At 40.3% G+C, this 25,781-nt stretch overlaps 1 protein-coding gene across 2 annotated transcripts in view; it reads right to left on the reverse strand.

The window, feature by feature from the left end:
• Positions 1–561: 561 nt before the first annotated feature.
• LOC127454886 (vascular endothelial growth factor A-like) overlaps positions 562–25,781 on the reverse strand; it is a 50,375-nt gene continuing 25,155 nt past the window's right edge. For both annotated transcript variants that reach the window (XM_051722381.1, XM_051722382.1), the window contains 6 exons: positions 9,327–9,363; positions 5,541–5,737; positions 4,815–4,894; positions 4,596–4,625; positions 4,445–4,507; positions 562–2,613 (listed from right to left, as the gene is read on the reverse strand). In XM_051722381.1, the coding sequence (XP_051578341.1) occupies positions 2,592–2,613; positions 4,445–4,507; positions 4,596–4,625; positions 4,815–4,894; positions 5,541–5,737; positions 9,327–9,363 (429 nt within the window). In that variant the 3' untranslated portion in view covers positions 562–2,591. The remainder of the gene's footprint in view (positions 2,614–4,444; positions 4,508–4,595; positions 4,626–4,814; positions 4,895–5,540; positions 5,738–9,326; positions 9,364–25,781) is intronic.

A 25,781-nucleotide genomic window follows, 5' to 3' on the forward strand; every position in this document is an offset into this window, starting at 1 on the left:
TGTGAAAAATTATCTGTAATTCTATCAGAAACTGACTTGGTTATTAAAATGCCCAGAAACCTAACAGAGTTTTTTTTTAGCTTGATACCTGCAATTTGTGTTTTATCATGACTGTGAACTGCCAAGATTTCACTTTTGTTTTGACCGACTGAGAGCCCAGATGCATGTGAAAATAACTTAAGAGCGTCCAGAATAATAGGAACTTGGTTTTCATCTTTTAAAAATAAACAGGTATCATCTGCCAGTTGACAAATTAGGAAAATTTGTTCAGCAACTTGAATACCCTGACCCCCTGAACATTGTGTAATGTAAATATTTAGAGATTCGGCAACTACCAAAAACAAAAAAGGGGAGACGGGACACCCCTGTCTAAAATATGGAGACCATGTCACTAGACCAGATTGATTCTCCCTCTAAATAAATATCTGGTATGCTTTATGCTTTTACATAAATTCAGTAACCTCACAGGGACATAGTAGACTGACTTACTATTGCAAAAATTTTTTTAGATACTATAGAGCATATTATGTAATAATCATGTTAACAATAACGTGTCATCATACCACAGAATTACTGAATGTATCTCTTTATTAAGAGTTGCACATAAGTGACATTTTATAAAGACCTCATCAACAGTACATACAAAATAACCTGCAGCATTTTCCTCTATCTATTCAAAATGTGCACACACACTCACACACACTTACATTACGAAACCTTTCATAAAATATGTTTAATGAAAATCAGAAACAACAAACAAATAACAGTCACCCTATTAAGAAAGGAACTCTAAAATCTGTATAATAATATTAATAATAATAATACATATTAAAATATTTGGAAAAACAGACAACTTTTTATACAGTGGGAATCTAATAACCCTTTGGTGGAAGACAGTTGCATTTGTGTTTAGGGCCCTATACTCAGTCAGCAGCTTAGATAACAATGCTTCTTTGGTTTAATTCCAGCACTTTACACATCTGAGTCCGAAGTGTGGAAAATTCAGTCGTTTCATTGAAAAAAATATAGAAAAAAAAAAAAAGAGCAAATCACTGACATTCAGTCATATCATGCTGAGTGTCTGTCTCGGTTCCTCTTGACTGCTCTGTTAAGTCTTTGTCCTTGAACAATTTACAACATTAACATTTGATTTTTTTCAAAGTTGAAATGGCATGTATTAAGCAGGTTGTGTGTTATTATTACATTATTACCACTAGAGGTCAGGATCTCACTCCACTTCTTTGATGCTCAACTTAAGGTCTAAACCCATTGAAAAGCTTTAAATGAAACAAATGAAGCAAATACTTTAAAGGGATAGTTCTCCCAAAAATGAAAATTCTCTCATCATTTACTCACCCTCATGCCACCCCAGATGTGTAAGACGTTCTTTCTTCTGCAGAACACAAACAAAGATTTGTAGAAGGATATTTCACCTCTGCATGTCCAGTGGTGGCCAGGACTTTGAAGGTCCAAAAAGCACATAAAGGCAGCATAAAAGTAATCCACTCGACTCCAGTGGTTAAATCTATAACTTCAGAAGCGATATGATAGGTGTGGCATTGAAATAGATCAATATTTAAGTCCATTTTTACTATAAATGTTCCTCCCTGCCCAGTAGGTGGCGATATGCACAAAGAATGTGAATCATCAAAAACAAAAGAAGAATATCTGTTTCTCACCTACACCTATCATAACGCTTCTGAAGACATGGATTTAACCACTGGAGTCATATGGATTACTTTTATGCTGCCTTTATGTGCTTTTTGGAGCTTCACAGTTCTGGCCACTATTCACTTGCATTGTATGGACCTACAGAGCTAAGATATATTTTTTTAAATCTTCATTTGTGTTCAGCAGATGAAAAAGTCATACACATCTGGGATGGCATGAGGGTGAGTAAATGATGAGAGAATTTTCATTTTTTGGGTGAACTATCCCTATGAGGATGAAAACATCACCTAACACTGTTTTCACCTAATTAAAGTTGAATATAGTCTCAGCATAGCGGTAATGTCTTATTTGCATACTTGTCAGTGACAAGTTCATGGTTACAAAAATAATCTTTTGTATGTTATTTCAGTTATTCTTTCTAGACTTACGAACACATAAAAAATTGAATTATTTTATGTGAATCATGAAATGCAACCAAGTTTATTTTATTGCAGTGGATTTGAATAAATATGAGGGAAGACTTGGAAAATGTTGAGCTGGCAAATAAATCAGTGCTACCCCTTCTATTACTACTTTTATAACAACTCAAAAATAATATTACAATATACTAATAATATATAAGTCATTTGGGTCAGTCTCAGATTTTTGGTTTGGTCCACTGGTTTTTCTTCTTAAAAGAGTTATGAGAAGCTAATGTCAGGTTAAGTCACCACACAACAGATTCTTCCTGTGTAGATCACTGAAAGCCCCCCCCACCCACCCCATGTGCTAAAGAGAAGCCACGTCACCATTACAACTCTGCATCTGGGATCCTGAGGTGCAGAGCAATGGCAGCATCCATAAGAGAGTGATGAGGATGATGAGGTCGCACAGAAGGGGGCGGGTGCACGTGATTGGCTGAGATCACGGCAAGTCAGTGTTTACCTGCGAGGAGGCTGACACCTGTAAGAAAGCACATATCTATGTTAGTGTGCTGTTAAAGCCTACAGAACAACACACTCCATGTCCTTGTGTCCTTGGAATGTACAGTGGCAAGAAGAAGTATGTGAACCCTTTGGAATTAGCTGGTTTTCTGAGGCCATACATAGTGCAGCGTGTTCTTCTCAAAAAATTCAACCTTAGTTTCATCAGTCCACAAAACATTTTCCCATTAGCGGTGTGGAGTGTCAAGGTGGTTTTTGGAAAACTTCAGAATTCAGTTAGTTGGAAAGCAGCGGCTTCCTTCGTGGTGTCCTGCCATGGACACTAGGGTTGCCACGGTGTACGGTATTACCGTTTCTACTTAGTACAAGGGACAACACCGGTGTACAATTTTATAACGGGTAAAAGGGGGAAACATTATGAATAGAACTTCCAATATCAATACAACAGCCTAGCGAATATAATAGCCTTAAATAAAGAATAGTTGCCTAATGAAAGGTTTGCGACCCATGATAAATGAACCTAAATAACACATTGAATGCCAGATGTTCTTTACCAACTGTGGAGATGGGGGCGTGACCGAGCAACGTCTGTGGAGAGTGAGGCCGGAAGAGGAAGAGCGATAAGGATTGACACCTGTGGGAAAATATAACTAATTCTAACAGCTGTTTTGTGTTGCAGTGAGAGCTGGAGAGGGATATAAGGGCAGCCGGCTCCCGCATCCTCCTTCCTACACCCACAAAAGAGTGTGCTTCAGTGGTGCCGAAACCCGGGATTTTGGGAGGAAATTACGCTGTCATTCGCCCAAGCTCCGTGACGCCTGTAGCCGGTGACTGCTGGCAGAGGAGCATGATGCCGACGTGGTAATAGATCTTGTGGTGCTGTAACAATTCATCGCTCGGTTGCCGAGAAGATCTGCGGAGTGGGTCCATTGCCACCGTCTGGCATCACTAGACCAGTCTGTCCAACATCTTGCCATTGCAGTCTCTAGGCACTATCATGATTTCAAGATCGATTACACTTCCTTGCGCTTGACGCATGTGCACAGCACTAGATGGTGCTAGGAAGTGTAATCGAGCTTGAAAGGAGACTGTTGATGTCGGGATTTATTGTGAAAAAGGAGTTATGTTTTGGTCTGTTCTCACCCAAAACCAATTGGATAGCTTCAGAAGTCATGGATTAAAACACTGGAATTTTATGGATTACCTTTATGCGGCCTTTATGTGCTTTTTAAAGCTTTAAAATGTTGGTCACCATTCACTTGCATTGTATGGACCTACAGAGCTGAAATATTTTTCTAAAAATCTATTTTTGTGTTCAGCAGAAGACAGAAAGTCATACACATCTGGGATGGCATGAGGGTGAGTAAATGATGAGAGAATTTTCATTTTTGGGTGAACTATTCCTTTAAGGTAACAATTGGACGTTATCACTTTTTACAGCGTAGAAGGAAGATGCCTATGTAGACAAAAAACGTTTTCTTCACTGCCACTTAGCGCCATCAGCATGTAAAAACAGAAGGTCACTGTAAAAATGCACTACTCGCAGTTACCCATAATTAATTTACAAGGGGTTAGCAGGTCATATGATGTCAACATGGCAGTGCTTATGAATGTAGAATGAAGCAGCTTTTTCTCTAAGACTTATATAACTAGAGAGTGGTTTTAAACAGGTTATTCAATAATACTGTTCTACTATTACTATTTCTTTCTGTTTAAAAGTTAAGAAATTAGCAAATAAATTACTTAGTGCTCCTTTAACTGCCTTTATACTGACTTTTACACTCTGCCACATCCTTTTTGTTTTATATTACCCTTTCAATTCTACAGTCATTTCATCACATTTAACTTACGTGTCACAATCTTTCACTCGTTGTTTCTCCTTCCTTTTTCTCCCTCGATTTCTGGGTTTCCATCTACATTGAAATGAAGAAACACTGTAATCACTATAATCAAATTTCTCTATCCAAAGAGTAATTGTTTAAGTGCTCTGCAGCTTGTTACCGGTCATGTTTTGTTGTCGGCTTTCTTAGTCTTGGCGTCACAAAGTGATGAAATCATGTGAAATCAAAAGAAATAATTCAGTAAACCCAGAAAAAATATTTTTCAATGAAACATTTATATTCAATATTTAAACATACAGTATAATAAGAATACCAAGCTCTATAACATCGCAAAACATATTCAGTTACATAAACATACTGAATTGTTTTTTTCCCTTACCTACATTCACAGGCTTTGTGCTCCACAAAGGTCATCTCCACATAATCCTGACCCTGCTCTGCTGGCTTAATCTTTAACAGCTGAAAAAGTCATAACATTAATAAAAAAAAAAAAAGTCATTCTTTGAAAGAAAGAAAATGTCAGGTCAGTATGACCAACAATCAACAAAGCATCTTTAGATTAAATTGTTATTCTAATTATTATTATACTATATAACATGTTATTCCAAACCTGTTACATTCAAAATGTTTCAGGGTCGAATGTTACAGGATTGCAGGTTAGTGGCTAATAGTGGTATTAACTATAAACTTACTATATAAAATGTAAATATAATATATTTTCAGATTGATAAATGTATTAAAAAGAAAGGTAGATAGACCTATACTATTAAATAGACATATAATAGTATATTTATATGTTTTTATTTCCAGAAATAAATTGGTTGAGTGCACAATGATTCACAAACAGGAACATTATGATTTGTACTGTTCACCCAATTTTTAGCACTAGTTTTTGCACCTGCTAACTTGAGAATGCATTTAAAAGGAAATCCCATGTTAAATACAACTTATCCTTTGTCTACGCTTTCAAAAAAATTGTTTTAATTTGTCCCTCAGTTTGAAAAAAAAAAAAAGAATATGAGAATGCGTTCATATCGTTAAGATCCTTTGGACTGTTTTTGAATCAGTAGGTGTTGTTTGAACTTGTTGAAGTGAAAATCCTTACTTGCATGGTGGTATTGGAAGTCAGTGTAGGGTGACACTCTAGGTTCTCATCACCACAGCAACCAGCGCAGCGGACCAATGGCACGCAGGCGGGGCTAAAAATGTGCTCCACCTCCCCAGGGTACTCCTGAACGACATCCACTAGCTTCTCTATAGTGCGACAGAAGCTTTTGCCCCAAACCTCCTGAAACAGCATCACTGCAACACAGCCAGAAAAATATGGGCGAGCCTATTACTTTTTAGAGTGTGCATGAATACAAAATACTTAAACATTATGAAAAAACAAATGTTAACTTAAAAATGTGTTTCATGTTGTAAAATCTAAATATACTGGTCAAAAACATTATTTTTGGGGGGGCCTGGGTAGCTCAGCGAGTATTGACGCTGACTACCACCCCTGGAGTTGCGAGTTCAAGTCCAGGGCATGCTGAGTGACTCCAGCCAGGTCTCTTAAGCAACCAAATTGGCCCGGTTGCCAGGGAGGGTAGAGTCACATGGGGTAACCTCCTCGTGGTCACGATTAGTGGTTCTCGCTCTCAATGGGATGTGTGGTAAGTTGTGCGTGGATCACGGAGAGTAGCATGAGCCTCCTGTGCTATGAGTCTCCGCGGTGTCATGCACAACAAGTCACGTGATAAGATGCGCGGATTGACAGTCTCAGAAGCGGAGGCAACTGAGACTTGTCTTCCGCAACCCAGATTGAGGTGAGTAACCATGCCACCATGAGGACCTACTAAGTAGTGGGAATTGGGCATTCCAAATTAGGAGCAAAAGGGATTAAAAAAAAAAAAAACTTCATTTTTGAAAGTAACAATCAAGTAAACGTGCACCTTAGATTCAGAAGTGCAAGTTATGGAATAAATCTCTTGAAAAAAAAAGAATATAACTGCACAACTCAAAATATAGGCTCTTTTAATTTTATTTTTCAAAAACATTATTTAACATCCCTAAATCAACCTGAATACATTAGGTTACAGCAAGATAGCTCCTTAAAGGGATACTTCACCCAAAAATGAAAATTCTCTCATCATTTACTCACCCTCATGCCTTTCCAGATGTGTATGACTTTCTTTATTCTGCTGAACACAAACGAAGATTTTTAGAAGAATATTTCAGCTCTGTAGGTCCATACAATGCAAGTGAAAGGTGGCCAGAACTTTGAAGGTCCAAAAGCATATAAAGGTAGCATAAAAGTAATCCATAATACTCCAGTGGTTTAATCAGAATTGATATGATAGGTGTGGTTGAGAAACAGATCGATATTTAAGTCCTTTTTTTTTTCCTTACTATCAATCTCCACTTTCACTTTCACTTTCCCATTCTTGCTCTTTTGTTTTTTGGCGATTCGCATTCTTCGTGCATATATAATGCCACCTATTGGGCAGGGAGGATAATTTATAGTAAAAAAGGATGTAAATATTGATCTGTTTCTCACCCACACCTATCATATCGCTTCTGAAGATATGAATTTAACCACTGTTGTCATATGGATTACTTTTATGCTGCCTTTATGTGCTTTTTGGACCTTCAAAGTTCTGGCCACTATTGACTTGCATTGTATGGACCTACAGAGCTGAGATATTCTTCTAAAAATCATTGTTTGTGTTCAGCAATCATACACATCTGGGATGGCATGAGGGTGAGTAAATGATGAGAGAATTTTCATTTTTGGGTGAACTATCCCTTTAAGGTAACAGTTGCAGCTAATCACTTTTTACAGTGTGAATAATCGTTTAGCTAACTATGAACCAACCAGTTGTTATATACATATATATATCTGAATTGAATAAAACCAGTTAATTTAGATGAATCAAATATTTGTTTTTTCGGTTGACTTTTTTTTTCAGTGTAGCATTGTGATATTTGCCACACCATCCAAACTCTCAGCATTGTTATTAATAATAATGTGCCTCATTAGACTTAACTCACATTTTCAGTCATTATAACTAGTAAGAGTCTAAACCTCAAACTCTGGATCAAACACTATTTTGAGATCAAAAGTTTACAATAGTATACTTTTATTATCATAGGATTGCTCATGTTGATATGACATGCTCTATAGAGTATATGACTTGATTTCATGAAAGTTAGTTATTTTTATGTGCATTTCCCAAAACTGCACTTAACAAGAACGTGTGAGGATGCACTTTAAGTGCTCCTTAGGAGAGTCGCTGTCCGTAAACTGTATGTGAAGTGCTGAAATGTGACAGTGTATTGTCGCACATCACTGTAACTTCATTATATTTGTGCGTAACTATAGAAATACTTATTAATTACCTTACTAGGAAATGTTTACATTTATTTTCTTAAATATTCAACGTAATTAGCTACTTAGGCTAATTAAATGTTGTTGTGTGATAATTTTGTGCAGAACGATCTATTACCTTTAGTCAATCACTGTTTCGTTCATCAGAATCAAATTCTGTGGGTCAATGTGAAATTGCTTCCGGGGCCAGTAAAGACATATGATAATGGACTTAGCCACTGAGGCCCAGTGAATGATCTTGACAATGATCAAGCACATATGGAATATTACGAGGTTCACCGTGTAGTCAGAGGAGTGCAAAGTAGGTGGCTGGAAGCTGCACTTTAGGAACATTCATCAATCAAGCAGAGATCTGTTCTTTGCACCCCAAAGTGATAAGGGTCAATTTTGCACAACATTGTGGTGTGGCGAGAGCGCCTTTGGGTGTCAGAGAGGAAGAGGAAACGAGGATGACAGGTGAAGACATGTGCAATAAAGCCTATGGCCGGTTTGTTGTTATCTTTGTTGCTACCAACTATGTGGCCGTCCTTAAAATTCAGTGTAATTTGTTTTTACATTTAATTTAATTTATTTACTAGTTCATTTGTTTATTTTATGCATTTATTTATAATTATTTTTAATTGTTGATTAATAAACAAATAAATTAACCTTAAAAGTAGCTGATATTAAATTATCTTTTTATGCTGCATAAAGTGTAATCATAATAAAATTAAATGTATTAAATTATATAAAGTGCATTAAGTGTTATTTTGAGATTGTTTTTAATATCTCTAAGAAAGGAAACAAAAACAAAACAACAACAAACCAAAAAAAAAAAAAAAAAAAACTCCCTGCAATGCACTTGTGTGTATCCTGTTATTTCAGAATTTCTCAAAGAATTTACTATGGGAACTGATGTTCACTAACACTCAAACTGAAAAGAAAATCGAAAGAGACAGCACAAATGATTATGTAAAAGAGAGAAAAAGGGAACTGAAAAAAATCAAATGGCTGTGTGGGAACACAATAACCTTTGAATCACAAGGAGCAGCCAAGCAGAGGAATTATTACCATTTTAATAGCAATTACTACTTTATAGTCCCATTTATACTCTCACTAATGATTTTGCTTCAGTTTTCCGAAATAAAGAGACTGTAAATCTGTTTTTGAGAGCAATTCTGTTTTACAAAAAAATCCAAAAGACTTGCTATTTATCATTGATAAATAAAATACAGATGGCAAGTAAAATGAGGTTCTACTAGAATGTAAAAAAATGTATTTCTCATCTGTAGCTTCTCCTCATTACCACCATAAAAATGTAAGAAAGCAAAAAGATGGGGGAAAAAACCCCTGATCCAACCAGCTTATGATTACTGGCTTACAGAGCCTAATTTGCTCTAAATTCGTCCAATTATATCCTCTCAAAATAAACAAAGAAAGCAAAAGACATTTAGGCTAGTTTAACTGGTGACGAGAAAAAGAACCAAATGTATTGATGCATATGAGATTATATGACTTGTTAAATTTTCTGTATGCTCTTACCTTTAGCTGTGCTGTTTACACTTACTAAGGGAGAACTCTGCAAGAAAAAAAGTGTAAAAACAGAGAGGTTATAATGTGAACTCATGAGAAAGATTTGAGAATAAAGATACAGTCATAATGCTTGGAAGATTTGCATAGCAAAAACAACCATATGCATAAGTAAATTCTGTGAATGTAAATTTATTCTTGTATCAGTTTTGTATTGATGACAGAACAATATAATATAATATTTGTGCATAAAAAGCTGGTGTACAGAGGACAATATACCATCCAAAACTAAATGTGCAAGTTAGTGCTGATAAAAGCAACTAATAAGCCAGAAATTCTAGATGCACATGTACTTTAAGCACATATGACAACTGAAGGGTTGTGTTACTTGAGGACATGAGAATATGAATACTTCTTCCACTTAAAGATAGTGATGTAGACAAACTGGACCTAATTTAATAATAAAAGAAGTAATAATTGTGGTTAGAATGTACTGTATGCCAATGTAGACAGATTACGCATGGTTCAGATCTCTGGGGAGCATAAACTGCTTAAACTACAGTTAAATGTGAGATTTGAAGGGCACAGAACACAGACGAAGATTTTTAGAAAAATATCTCAGATCTGTAGGTTCATACAATGCAAGTGAATGGTGGTCAGAACTTTGAAGATCTAAAAAGCACATAAAGGCAGCATAAAAGTAATCCATATGACTCCAGTGGTTTAATCCACATCTTCAGAAGTGATATGATAAGTGTGGGTGAGAAACAAATCAATATTTAAGTCCTTTTTTACTATCAATCTCCACTTTCACTTTCACATCCACATTCTTCTTTTGTTTTTGGCGATTCACATTCTTTGTGCATATTGCCACCTACTGGGCAGGGAGGAGATTTATAGTAAAAAATTGACTTAAATATTGATCTGTTTCTTACCCACACCTATCATATCGTATCTGAAGATATGGATTTAATCACTAGATTACTTTTATGCTGCCTTTATATGCTTTTTGGAGCTTCAAAGTTCTGGCCAACATTTACTTACATTGTATTAACCTACAGAGCTGAGATATTCTTCTAAAAATCTTCGTTTGTGTTCTGCAGAAGAATGAAAGTCACATCTGAGATGGCATGATAATTTGATGATAATTTTCATTTTTGGGTGAACTATCCCTTTAAGTGCCACCATGACCGGACGTCTGAACACAACAGCAATCACCGGTGGAAAGAGATGCTAATGCATGTGTCCTCTTTTGTGGTGTAATAGGTTTTTTACAGGACATTTACCCCAGTGAAAGTCTCTGTAACCTGTGCCAGGACAAGAAGCTTAGCCGTATCATATTCCTGTTTGTTTAAGTTCAAAATCTGTTTCCTGTAGTATAAGATTCAGCTATTTATTTTCTTATTGGTTCCTCTCCCTCTGTGATTATTTTTCATTGAACTTACTGTATGATAAACAGCATGACTTTTTGTCTTGACCAGAACAATTTAACAAACTGTGGTTTCAAATCCGCGCCTTGAGGGAAATTGCATTTTATACTTTGGGAAGGGAGATAGAGCCAGTAATCTCACCATCCCAGTCCTGAGAAAATACTGTATATTCTCCATGCATTTCCAATAAATTGGGACTGAAGCTTTAAGTTTTGGTGTTTCTCACTAATAGCTACTGTGTGGCTTCAGAAGACTTGAAATATAGCACTTTAATTACATGGACAACTTTTATGATCCTTTCATGTTGCTTTTGTATCCTTCTTCAAGAGTAAAACCTTCAGTCCCTATTCGTTGTAATGGCATGGGAAAAAGTGATCAGCAGTTTATAAAATTCCTCTTCTGTTTCATGGAAGAAAGAAAGTCATGCAGGTTTGGGATGACATGAGGGCAGAGCATTATATTAACAACCGCCCACCTGGCAAATGTGTGAAAGAATCGGCAGTGGCGGGTATTTCCGTCACTCTTACTAGCCACTTTTGCAGGTGACGTTTTCAGGATTTTTATTCATTGAAAATTCTGTGAATGTAAGGCAACCGAAGCAAATTTTAAGTATATTCATCTCACGTTCAGCGCTTTATAAGTGGAATTTGCAGTCAGTCGGGCTTTACTTGATATCGCGGCGGAGACCAAAAATGATCGACAAATTATTGACAGAGTTTTCCTCCTGTTCTCAACTGGCCATGTTTGCATTCAGATACTCTATAAGGTGACTTAAATCATTAGGCCTGTGTCCTGTTAAACTCATCATTGGTGTGCACAAAAGGGGGGCAGCCACTAAATCTCATTTTGGGTTTGGGTTAGGGCATAATACTAATAAGTATGTCCTTAACACCTCGTGCGCAGAACTCGCGCTTACTTCCGGATTAGACATCCGGGAATTTGCACGTGAAGTCGTACGAGTTTATGCGAACAGCATCATGTGTGACCATATGAAATAGCCAACTCGTAAATTATGTATGACTTTTCGTGAGGTCGGGTTGTTTCAAATGTATGCAGTAACAGTCTCCAGTTACATTTATCAGTTTTTGTGGGGTGGGGGGTTTTGGCTAGTGAAAATGCTGAGTGGCTAGTTACTTTGGAACACCACTATACACAGTGGCCGATGAGCCGAAAAGCTTAATGTCGAGTAAATTATGACAGAATTTTCATTTTTGAGTGAACTTCTCCGTTAAAGCTGAGGTAGGCCTATGTCATTTCTGCAACACAAGCGCAACCGAACAGAACTGCAAAAATAAACAATATTTTCAAAATAGATTTCCAAATACACCCTTCGTCTGCTGTTGTACAAACCGTCGGATAGTCCGACCCCAACTTACGCCACTGGTTGAGTAACGTTGAGTAACGTTATTCTCCATTCATCTCAATTCACCCAGTAGAAAGGCCTGGTAGGTCAAACTATCAGCCACCAGAGGCGAAATAAGTTTATTCATTGTGAAAGTGAAAGAGAAATCATGCAGGGTCAATCTGGTCACTGTGCTTGAATTTTGAATTTCTCAATAGAGGGAAAATACACAAGAGACATTTACAGGAAAGAGAAAGTATTGCCACTAACCCCATAGTGTAAAACATGATTGAGAGTGCACAACATTCACCTTCCTGTTGTCCCCTTCTCATACTGTATGCACTCCTTAAGAAGAATAAATGACCTGCTTCTTTGAGTACAGAAGGCAATGATATAGCTTGGCTCTGTTCCAAAAACCTACTGTTGTTAGCTGCCGTGCTGTCTTAATACATAGACAGCTACCTTCTAAAGCCAGTAATGCATACACAAATGCATGGCCAATGCATTGCTAGTTTGCAGTCCTGTTGTACATCCTTGCTGTGCTTTCTTGATTTAGAGTGGCGATTACAACTTCAAAACTCAAGGGGGCGAAAGAGTTACAAATGTCTGTGTCAAACTAGATGTGTTAAAATTTAGGTAGCTAGCTAAAAACACGTTGACCATCTAATTAACCTACTTGCTTACCAAGATCCTCTTCAAACTGTTGCTCTGCTATTAGTTGACCTTAAAGAGAAAACTGACCATAAAGGAAAAATGCTCTTAAGATAGAACCTAGAGGTTTACGTAAATGTTTTTATTATTGACCACTACAACACTCCTTGCAGCAATGTTCAGAATGCAACGCATGCTTGTGTTGCATTATAAATGACAGAAAGCATTTCAGATCACAGCAATGCATGAAATCAAGCTAGCGTTTCTAGAAGCGTTTGCGTTCCTATACTTGTGTACAGAATGTATAAAGTTTTAAGGCAGCTTCCTAACAGAAATGGAACCTCATAAATCATTGATTTGAAACACTCAGCTTTTCTTTTAACACTCACAAATACACTGCACACAAATAGCTTCATTATATAAAAAATAATGCAGAAAAACAAAATGTACGCAATTAATAATACCTCTTGACCATACGGAAATTCCATAATAAGTAATTGTCCTACCAATAGAGCAATTCAAGCTTAAAGTACCACCTTCATGTTTTTGCAAGTCGCAATCAGCAAGGGGCAGTCAGTGTAGCTTCAGCTCTACAGGCAATGTGAAGCAGAACAAACAGGCAACAAACCAACAACTGTTCAAAAAGAGTGTACAGGGGTCTCGAAACAAGTTTTTTAAAGTTCAAAACTACTTTTAACATGACACAGCACCCTTAAAATGGACCATTTATGACTAGAAACATGACACAACCACAGTGAGATGCTCAAAAGGTGTCCCTGCCTGATGCATAAGTACAGACAGTACTCATTTGCAAAATGGATTGCTGTAGACTGTAGGCCAATAATAGGCTTATGGTGAATGATGGAAATAAACCAAACAATATATTGACTTATAAAGCCAATTTTTGTATTGTCTAATTCATTATTTACCCATCTACTACAATGTTATTTTTATATGTGTTATATTTTTAATTATTTTAAATATTATTTATTGAATTATCTTTTTTGTGGCTTATTTCGGCAAATATTGATGTGCAATTAATTGTATGAATTAGTCTGCATAATATGTAACTAATTAGATTACATTTCGAATTGTTTGACAGCTCTCATTTTTATAGACACACCCACACAGCGATGCTGCGAAGGGGATGATTTTTTAACATATTTTTATCAAAGCTGAAAATAATTTAGTATGAGATACCTTGCAGTTGCGTGACTGTGTGTCTGTCATAATCAGACAAAAAACGTTTTCCCTGAGATGAAGGTACCGAGACATTGCCATAAGCACTATGGGGAAGTCCTTCTTAGTCGACCTTGTTGAAACCCTTATACAATCGCACCAAATCCTCTGATTGACAATGGTGTCTGAGCCCCGCCCCTACAGGCGCACAGTTGCCCTATATAAGCGGGTGCTCAGTCACCATTTCTTCAGAATTTTCTGACTGAGGGACAAGAGTGAGTCACTCGTAATATGAAACTCTGAAGTAGTAGTGCGGCCAAGCTTTGGCAATATCTCGTTCCCTTCATCTCAGGGAACCAAGGTTGCATGTGTAACTGGAGATGTTCCTGTGGCGAGCAGGGAGGGCCCGAGCGGCGTCTGGGTAGAGTGAGCCCGGGAAGATAAGTGGTGAATGAGGTCCACCTGTGTGCCACACCCATCTCGCATTCCAGAGAGGGGCGGCGGGAGTATTTAAGGAGAGGAGACAGCGGCAGATGGGAGAGAGAGAGACGCACGAAGCTGTCTGTGTGTGTCTGTGTGTCAGTGTGGTGTTGCTGAAAAGCAAACCTTCTGTGTACTGCTGAAAAGTGGCCTTATTGTGTGCGACTGAAAAGTGCAACAATAAATGTCTATGTGTTTTGTCAAGCCAGCCCCAGCTTCCTCCTATCCACAAATTGTTACTCTGGTGCCAAAACCCAGGTAGGAGGAAGGATGCACAGTCAAGGAGTCCTCGCCGCTGGCTGAGGATTGCGACGCTGAGGGAGTGCTCGATCTGGTGCCGCTAGAGCTCTGGGTCAACCGGCAACCAAAAGGGACAGCTGAGGGGTCCAGTGCCATCATCTGGCATTGTGGACAAAAGCGGTACAATGAGCTGAGGGCCAGTCAACGGCATGTCCGGGCCCGGTGAGCATGTCTCTCTCTCTCTCTCCTCTCTCTCTCCTTTCTCTGCTTTCTCATCTCTCTCTCTATTCTCCCCCTCCCCCTCTCCTCTCCCACATCCTGTTCCCACTCCCAGGCATGTGCGGGTCGGACCCGGAGACCATTCTGGTGCATCAACCGCTCCCTCTCTAGAAATGGGAGGGGGGTGGGAGTTTGTCACAGGCTGGAGAATTCCCCGACCTGAGTTTGCCGATGGGAATATGTGGCAAGCAGGGCGGGGCCGAGTGGCGTCTGGGCAGAGCGAGGCCGGGAAGATAAGTGGTGAATGAGGTCCACCTGTGTGCCACACTGGTCTAGCGTTCCAGTGAGGGGCAACAGGAGTATTTAAGTAGAGGAGACAGCGGCAGATGGAAGAGAGAGATGCACAAAGCTGTCTGTGTGTGTCTGTGTGTCAGTGTGGTGTTGCTGAAAAGCAAACTTTTTGTGTACTACTGAAAAGCAGACTTATTGTGTGCGATTGAAAAGTGCAACAATAAATGTCTATGTGTTTTGTCAAGCCGGCCCCAGCTTCCTCTTTTCCACAAATTGTTACAGCTCCCTATCGATTCAGTTCACTCTACATTGCTGTAAGTAATATAGGGAACGATATCCCATCATGCCGCACTACGCGACATTACACTCCCAGAGTTATAACATTAAACAGAGATATTCATAAGGAGTCACAGGCCACAGGCCAATGACTTATAAGTCATATTAAAGTGTATATGAATAGTCCCACATAGCGGACACCAGATGGAAATTAATGTAGTCTGGGATCTATCTGAACCATATAGATATACACAGTATGGTTTATTAACCATCTCACAACATGGTTGGAAAAGTAGGTATTATATTTTAAGGGAGTACTTATGACTTTTATAGGGGCAGTTCAACAGCATATAATTAGGTGGTTGTGTTGATTATAGTCATTAGCTCACCCGTAATAAGGGCTTGGGCTCACCCGCTTGAATGCAAGAAGCACTCTATACAGAGAGAACTTGTGAGGAGATGGACACCACGTCCAGGATATAAAATCTTGCGAATGTGTTTTGTGAAGACCATCCTGCTGCCAAACATATGTCCTGTAAGGACACACCATTTGTCCACACCCATGAAGAGGCCATGCCTCTGGTGTCTGCACTTTGACACCAATAGGGCAATTCGTGCCCTGTTATTCATAAGTGAGGGCGATTGCATCAACGATCCAGTGGGAGAGCCTTTGTTTGGAGACGGACACGCCTTTTGTGCATCCTCCATAACAAATAAAGAGCTGATCTGACAGCCTAAACTGACGGTGTGCTCAACATATGTATGCAATGCCCTCACCGGTCATAACATATGCATAGATTGCTCTTCATCTGAATTAAATGGTGGGGGAAAGAAGGCTTGCAAATGAACCACCTGAGCCCTGAAGGGCATTGATAAAACCTTAGGCACGTAGCCTTTATTAGGTTTAATAGCAGCTTTTGACAGATCTAGGCCAAACTCCAGGCATGAGCTGTCAGTCGACAGCGCCTGTAATTCACCCACCCATTTAAATGAGGCCAAAGCCAATAGGAGTGCGGTCTTTAAGGAAAGCACCCACAGCTCAACAGATTCCAATGTCTCAAACAGGGAGTTTGTGACTGCTTTCAGCACCAAATATATGTCACAAGTCGGCACCATAGCAGGGCGAGTGGGGTTCAGACACCTCACTAAGGAACTTTATGACTAGTTTATGTTTGCCTATCGACAAGCCAGCCTCCAGGGCATGATATGCTGAGATAGTCGATACATAAACCTTGAGCGTTGATGGGGTAAGACCAGCGTCCAGCCGCTCTTGAAGGAATGTCAAAATCTCAGCTATGGGGCAATTCACCGGGTCTTTACCACGTGAAGAGCACCAATTTGCAAACACGCCATTTAAGTGCATAGAGGCATCTCATGGACAGCGCTCTAGCCTGTAAAATGGTGTTCATCACCGACTGAGCCAATTCAGGCTCGTCCGCTGTTTTCCGTTCAGAGGCCACGTGTAGGCTCCACAGCTCTGGCTGGGGACGCCAAATCATGCCTTGTGCTTGAGAGAGAAGGTCTCTCCTCAGCGGTATTTCCCACAGAGGACCGTCCAGTATTTCTATCATCTCTGGAAACCAGGACTGATTGGGCCATTTCGGCGCAATTAACAGAACTGTTTCCATGTCCACTCGGACTTTGCTGATGACAGAATGAAGGAAGCGCACCGGGGGAAACGCATAATTGCGCCGGCCATTTGTGAACCAGCCCAGCGGGGCTTGGGACATGGGAGTACCAAAGGGGACAGTGGACGTTCTCCACAGAGGCGAATTGGCCGACTTCCGCTTTGCCGAATATTTCCCAAATCCTCATCACTGTCTGTGGATGAAGTCTCCATTTCTCTGGTAATGCTCCCTGGCGTGACAACAGATCTGCTCCGAAATTCAGACGGCCCAGGACGTGTTTCACACAATGAGAGGAGATGATGCCCACTCCACTGGAGGAGGCATTGTGTCATGCTCATTAATTGTGGTGATCGGAGGAGATTTATGTACGCCACTACTGTTGTGTTTTCCGAACGAATCAGGATGTGGTGAATTACGATGCTGGAATGAAAAGCTAGAAAGATAGCCAGTAGCTCTAGGCGGTTGATGTGCCACTCCCGTTTCACATTTGTCCAGGTGCCGAAAGTCAGGCGTCCATCGAACCCCAACCTATGTTGGATGCATCTGTGGTCACCACTTTTCTTCTGAAAATTTGACCCAGCATAACACCCTGTTGGTAGAAGGCCGGCGCTGTCTATGGTGCTAGAGCAGCCAGATAGCAGTGGGTCACCGTGATGCGCGTGCGCCCAAGGCTCCAGGCGCAATGTGTCACTTGAGCCAGTACTGGAGAGGTCTCATGTGTAACAGACCTAACGGTATGATGGCATAAAACCCGCCATTCTCTGAAATGGCTTCAGTGGTAATGTTTTCCCCAGTTTGAACTGAGACAGACACCGAATAATGGTCTGTACACACTCGTTCGTGAGGTGCGTGCGCGTGCTCGCTGGGTCGAGACGAACTCCAAAAAGGAGATTTGCTGGCTGGTGAAAAGTGTGCTTTTCGCCCAGTTGACATTGAGACCCAGATTTTCCAGATGGCAAAGCAGCAAGTCTCTGTGTTTGCTCAGTAGTTCCCCTGATTGGGCTAGTAATAACCAATCGTCGAGGTAATTCAAAACACGCACACCATTCATTTTCAATGGGGCGAGCACCGCATCGACACATTTGGTGAATGTGCGGGGAGCCAGAGACAGACCGAAAGGAAGGACTCTGAATTGCTGTTCTCTCGAATGCGAATCTCAAAAACTGCCTGTGACGTGGTGCAATTGATACATGAAAGTACGCGTCCTTCAGATCTATTGACACAAACCAGTCCTGAGGATGGATGTGTGATACGATCTGTTTCTGAGTCAATATTTTGAATGCGCGCTTCGCGAGTGTGCGATTCAAGCATCTCAGATCTAGAATGGGCCGAAGCCTGCCGTCCTTCTTCGGAATGAGAAAATAACAGCTGTAAATCCTGCTGTGTGTATCGCAGTCTGGGAAAGTCTCTATCGTGTTTTTTGCAAGGAGACTGTGAATCTCTGTGCACAGTTCCTGTGGTCGGACAGCAGATTGCAAAACGCCAGTGAAGCGAGGTGGCCGGCGTTCAAACTGAATCGTATAACCGTGCTCCATCGTTTTTAACACCCAGTCTGACACGCCCATGAGGGCTCACCACGCATTCACACAGCAGGACAGCGGGTTTATTGATTCGCTCGCTATAGAAGATAAACGCCGCTTGCCATAGGGAATCGGTTGAGCATAATGTGTGGGGTGCATGATACGTGAAGAGGAAATGGCCCTTTTTCTGAGAATGTGTGAACGTCCCGGGGTTTTACAATGGCCACTTTTTTCTCTTTTTTGAGAACAATCTCTGTTTGAGTAATACACACAGAAGCAAAATTTTAAACAATGTCCCATTCACGATGAACAGTATTGGGGAAGAGGGAAGAAACACTGTGTGCCTCTAATCGAGCCTTCTTCAGCTCTGGGCCGTGAATAACGGCGAGCTTTGGGCTCCTCTTCACGGGGCTGGGCATGTAAGGAATGTTTCTGTTGCCTGGCCAGAGCTTTTCCGTCAGCGTGTTTTTTGCGCTGAGATGGCGGGTACTTACACTTGGGCCATGGTTTGCATGGCTTCACTGACAGCTCAGTAGTATCTTTCGGCTGCACTGTGGTAGCAAAAGATGGATTCTTTGCCGGGCACTGACCTGAATTAGATCGAGATCATGCCGGGAAAGGGGAAGTGCTACTTTTCTTTGGCAGAAAGTGTTTCATCACTTGAGACTGCTTTTGCGCCACGATGAACCACTCTGAAAATCCTTCTACAGTGTTGCCAAAGAGACCATTGGGCGACACCGGTGTGTCGAGGAGGGCGGCTCTCTCTGCGGCACGCATCTCCGTGAGAGTTAGCCAAATATACTGATCCAGAACTACCAGGTTGCTCATCGCTTTGCTGATGACCTGAGCACTATCTTTTGTGGCTCGCAGCGGCAAATCTGTAGCAGTGCAGAGCTTTTTGAACAGCTTTGTATTGCAGCCTTGCTCATCCATTTGTTTAAGGCGAGAATTTTCTGGATCTTCTGGAGGGGACCACTCAAGACAGAGCTCTTCAACCGCCCTCACGAGGATGCGAAGAAGCTCCTTGTCTGTGGTGTGTGCACATTCTTAACCCTCGCTGGGGGAAGAGCAGCAACATCCTCTGTGAACCACTCATCTGAAGCTGCAAGTGACACAGCATCATCCCCATCATCAGAGCCGCCAAACATAATGAGGCTGTGAACTCCAATAGAGGGCCGGTGCTCATCACATGCATATTGCACAGGGAGGACGTTAGATCGGAAGTTCATGGGGCTCGCAGGGCTTGCGCCGGCATGAGATCCTCCCCTAATTCTTCCAGCTCAACTTCATTGCCTCGCCATGCCTCTTCATGTGGTCCATTGGGACTTAACACAGAAGAGGCAGGTGGGAGGGCACGAGGCTGGATCTTCCTTCAGAACGAGGTCGATCCTAGAGCGCAATGTCTGGAGATTCATGCCCTCACAGTGAGGGCAGTCTGTCTCCATGAGAGCTGCTTGTGCATGGGTGTGACCCAGGCAGAGAACACAGCTCTCGTGCTCATCAGGCGGTGCGATGTGCCACTCGCATAGGAAACACTTGCAGAACGACATCTTTAAAAAGACGCGTATTGTGCAAGCGGATCTTTTAGTTAATATTGTATATATAAAAAGGACACAGTAACTCCAGCCAGAGCGCTGTGGGAAGCAGGTAGGAGTCTTTGCTGAAGCGCCGCGTTGACCAATGATGAGCATCTGAAGCATAGAACCTCATTCTCTGAAGATTAGAACCTGTTCACAAGAGCGTCTTCAACACTGATGTGGAGAACCGGAAAACAAAGGGGAGCGGAAAGCCTCTCAGTGCAGGCGCTGAGCACAGGCAACAAGTCGTCCTGTCCACGTCTCCTGAGAAGTTCCATCTGCTGTAAGTGTATATCGATGACGAAGCAAAAGGAAGAAAATTCTCAAGAAATGGTGACTGAGCGTCTCCAACAGGGGGCAGTGAGAGAACTTTTTGGAGGCGAACAGGTCTACCTGCGCCTCCCGAATCTCTCCCAAATCAGCTGGACAACGTGGGGGTGGAGTTCCCACTCCCCACAGGATTACCTGCTGTGAGAGCACGTCCGCTGCACAGTTGAGGACGCCCGGAAGGTGAGTGGCTCGCAGCAACTTCAACGTCTGCTGATGTCATACTGACGCCAGGATGCACTTCTGTGTTAACATCCTGAACGGAAGCCTGTGTAAGGCCTTTTTCTGGGCACGCAGGTCCAAGATTGGGCACGACCCTCCCCCTTTCTTGGGCACGATAACATAAGGGCTGTAGAAGCACTTGCGCGACTCGGCTACGGGGATGGGCTCTATTGCTCCCTTCGCCAGAAGGCTGGCAACCTTCGCCCGGAGGATGGAGACACCCTCGCCCTGCACCGTAGTGGAGAGGATGCTACTGAACCGGGGCAGGCGTCTGGTGAACTGGATCACGGGCGTCGATATTTACTGTCGCCAGTTTTTAATCAGAACTAAAAATGTCTGATTCACAAATTAATCACTCGATTCTTACAATGAATTGGTCACATGTGATATTAAGTTCAACACCTGTGCAGATTGTGAACAACTACTGCAGGTAAAGATATTTTCCAACTAAAAAAGTATCAAAACACTTAATAGCCTACATGAAAACACATACAAAATGTACCATGACATTACCATGTTTTTTGGACATGTACCATTACCTGGGAGCACCATGTAAATACAATAGTGCATGAATATGGTAATCACATAGCAAAGTACCATGGTAGTATCATGGTATTCTTTGAATTACCTTGAAGCACCTTGTAAATACAAAATGGTACATAAATATGTTAGTTGTATATCAAAGTACCATGTTATTACCATCTGATACCATCACATTTTGCATTGTTATTGCCTAAATGTGCTCACACTTGAATTTTCATAATGAATTTGGCCTCTGAACAGAAGCTTCCAGTACATACAGACATACAGCAGCTAGACACAGAATTACAGGATAAGATGAATAGTATATGTACATACAGTTGTTATACAGGAATGTGTAAAGGAAATTATGTTCAAATGTGTGTGGGTTTAAAAAGGTAGTAGAATAAATATGAAAAATGTAAAAATAGTGATTTTGCTTATTGAACACATGGGTCTGTAGGTAGCATGTATAAGTAAATATGAATTTACATGGGTTTTTTTTTGGGGGGGGGGGGGGGTTACATGCACATACATTTTATATTGCACTGTATATTTGTATTGCACTGTACTGTACAATACTATACCGTGGCTTTGATAAATGTCATGTGAATATTTAGATGCTTTGTCTACGACAATCCATCTATCCATCCATCCATCCATCCATCCATCTGTACTAGTCTCCTACAATCAGAGACATCAGGTTAATGTCCTCCAATCACACGATCTGGAGGATGTGAGGCAGGAAGTTACGAGAGCAATAGGAAAGCAAACAATATGGAAACAAAACATTTTTGCAGACTTTTGGCTCCTCATAAAAATGTGGATTATGGTGGAAACCGTTGGCATTACAAATGCAAAAGGGAAGTATGAGAGACCGTTTGGAAAAATGTGCTGGCTCCAGTGATGTGGATTATACTGAAATAGTAGATGGTCTGATGCTCTCCTGTTACTGATGTTGTGAACGCTTTCATGATTTCCCACAAAACGAATAAATAAGTAAAGTCACAGTAGAGCTAGTCAGAGTATTTTCTCTGTTATGTATGGTATGAGTGAGGGATGGCTGAGTCACATAAAATAAAATAAAAAATCACAAAGAAATAGCTACATTAAGCTAAATTCATATTTTCAGAACCAACAACATTCAGTTATTATACAATTATACGTTATTTGCAAAAGCAATATACACTGATGTATATATACAAAACAACAAAACATTATGACCACCTGCCTAATATGCTGTGCTGTTGGCCCTCCGCATGCCGCCAAAACCAGCACATTTTTTTGGTCCATCACATCCCACAGATTTTCAATTGTCACAACCCACGGATGCTCATAATGTTCCTCAAACATTCCTGAACAATCTGTGAAGTGTGGCAGGGTGAATTATCCTGCTGAAAGAAGCCACTGTCATCAGGGAATACCGTTGCCATGAAGGGGTGTACCTGCTCTGAAATGATGTTTAGGTAGGTGGCACATTTCAAATTGATGTCCACGTGAATGGCCAGACCCAGGGTTTCCCAGCAGAACATTGCCTAGAGAATCACACTCCCTCCACCGGCTTGTCCTCTTCCCACAGTGCATCCTGGTGCCATCACTTCCCCAGGTAAACGCCGTACATGTACATGGCCATCCACGTGATGTAAAAGAAAACGGAACTCTGGCGACCTTCTTCCACTGCTCCAAGGTCCAGTTCCGATGCTTGCGTGCCTATTGTAGGTGCTTTCGACGGTGGACAGGGGTCATCATGGGGACTCTGACCGGTCTTGCCGTTTCAGAGATGCTCTGACCCAGTCGTCTGGCCATAACAATTTGGCCCTTGTCAAAGTCACTCAGGTCTTTACTCCTTCCCTTTTCTCCTGCATTCAACCCATTGACTACAAGAACTGATTGTTCGCTTACCATCTAATTTACCCAGACCTTGACATGTGGCCTTGTTAGGAGATGATCAATGTTATTCGCTTCACCTGTGAGTGGCCATATTGTTTTGGCTCATTGATGTACATACTTATTAGTGAAGGCCGGTTTATACTTCTGCGTCATGCATAGTGGCCATCGCGTTGGCTTGGATTTATAGTTCTGCGTTGGTGTTTCTGCATCGTTTTTTTGATTACACAGCCAAAATGCTATTCTTCTGAGACAAAAATGAGTTCATCAGTCTAGTATGTAAGTACATATTATTTATGATACATGTTGCCTACCATGCATACTGTACAGTCAGTCAGCCGGTCATAATCGCCAAATAAACAACTGTTTGTTATAAACTACCACCTAACTGTACGTTATCCATACATATTGACTGGTTTTCATTGATGACCTTTAATTTATACACTTTTTACAGATCAGGGAATCTTCACTAGTAAGACAATGACCTACTGTATTTCATATTTTACTGTAACTTTAATCATGACTCATGATACACTTTTCGCTGCCAACTGTAACTTCTCTTATTAAGATATACAGATGCCTCATATAAGTCTACAAGAAAGACCTGTTTCTTATATAATTATCCAGAGTGACCTGAAGTCAAACAGAAATTGTATATTCATCTTCATGTCCTATCTTTTTCAGTTGGCGAAAGAGTGTGGGAGAGGGCTGGCATGCTTCAACAGGAAGAGTCTTTGTACACAAAAAAGGAGACTTCAAGCAGACATGTAGTCTATGGTAACATTTACTTCAACATCAAAACTTAAGGCAAAAAGTAAATAAAACTGGTGCCAGACAGCACGCCTTTATTGGCAAAACTAATTGAGACAGGGTGGATCACTGGAATATTTCTATGGTGTGTTATAACCACAAGGTCCTTCTTAATACATAATCATGTGAAGAGAATTCTGTGATTTTTGATTCATGCAGGCTCTTGGTTGAGGATCTGACATTAATTCAAACTTCAGTGAAAACAGCACTGGAAAAAATATAATTGGAATTTCTGCATTTTCACAAATGAGGTGACCCAAAAAATGCCAGGCTTGTCTATTAGTGCCTTTTTAGACACTGGGAAGATGTAAATCTGTCAAGCAAAAGTGTTTTTGCTAAGTATTACAATGCCTGTTGTATTACAGAGGATGTTATCCAGCTGTTGCAACCGATTTTTTAGGTTAAGTAATAAGAATTTTAAAAGAGAGGGAGAGTGGGATTAAGAAGAAAAGCTTTTATATGGTAAGTCAAGTGTATTTTGTATTCATATTATATTGTTTGATCTATTCTAACACTCCAGCTGATATATTATTAGTAATATTAATAGTATGTAATACTTTACCATAACTTATGCTTTTATATAATTTTTTACGTAATAGTGTTTGATTAAAAAACAAACATTACTGCATTATATAATGCATAATATACAGTATAGTGTACATTCAAATACAGAAATGCCATTCTGCCTTTCATTAATATATTTTCATATTAATTTTCGAATGTACATGAACTACTGATCTGTTATTGACTTAATTATTTGACTTTTTAAAGACTGTTATGATGAATATATTATTCAGATTCCAGCGATAAAATCCTAGAGGACCACACAAACAATATTCTTTTGGTCAAAAACATCTCCACATTAACTCCTTTGAAATTGGCCAGCCAGGGATAATTGTGCTCCTTATTACAGTAAACCCTGTTGTGGCTATGTAAATGGAAGCAATTGCCTCCAGATGAGAGATTAAAAGCTACAGAGTGGTTGACAGTCCCCTGAGTGCCACTGAAGGAAGGAGAGATCCATTTTTCCTGATTGTGATTGCACCTCTTCCCCTGGGCCATAACCAGGCCTATACAGGAAAGAGCAGAGGTCCTGTCACCACAACAACCCAGGCTGACTGAGTCGTCTCGAAGCGTATGTGTGTTAATGAACACATATACACAGATGACGGTATGAGAGGGTGAGGGGATATTTCATCCTCAGTTTAATTAGGGTTTCATAGTTTATTAGTCATTGCTGCTCAATTTTAAAGCTGCTCTTCAGAAAATTGAAGCAAACAAGAAAGATATTCCCAGATTTAATAGTTAATATGATTTGAATTAATCATTAGTAACTCAATAGTAAAATGAGCAGAAGTTATGCATTGGTTGAATTGGAGAAGAATGTATTAAATCTGTATATTAAATGTATTAGTTTTAAATCTTCTGCCACTTGCATTCAAAGCAAAGTGGTCAGTGGGTGCAAAAAAAAATAAGACATGTCTGAAATAAATAAAAAGAGACACCAGCATTTAAAAGTAATGTATAATGAATATAATGAATTTTTCAGTCAGGAATATCAAGAAGATTTCTTAAGGTGACTTGAATTTTCATAAAAATGTCAAAATATTGACTGATTGAAAGATATTTCAAAATGATATATATTTTTTAAACTTCTCACAAAGTCTTGAGAGTCTCAAGGGGTCCTTTCCTTTTTTTTTTTTTTTTTTTTTGGCTCATTACAACAACAAGGCTACCTACATGGATAGGGAACCCTCTGGCTGAAAACATCCTGCACGTTTATTGTGTTTATTTGGAGTCCCACAGAAACCCTATGTGACAGTAACCCAGACTTGAAGAAGGTGGTGAACCCAAATGCAGGTATTTATT

This window comes from Myxocyprinus asiaticus, chromosome 17 (assembly GCF_019703515.2).
Source record: "Myxocyprinus asiaticus isolate MX2 ecotype Aquarium Trade chromosome 17, UBuf_Myxa_2, whole genome shotgun sequence".
NCBI lineage: Eukaryota > Metazoa > Chordata > Actinopteri > Cypriniformes > Catostomidae > Myxocyprinus > Myxocyprinus asiaticus.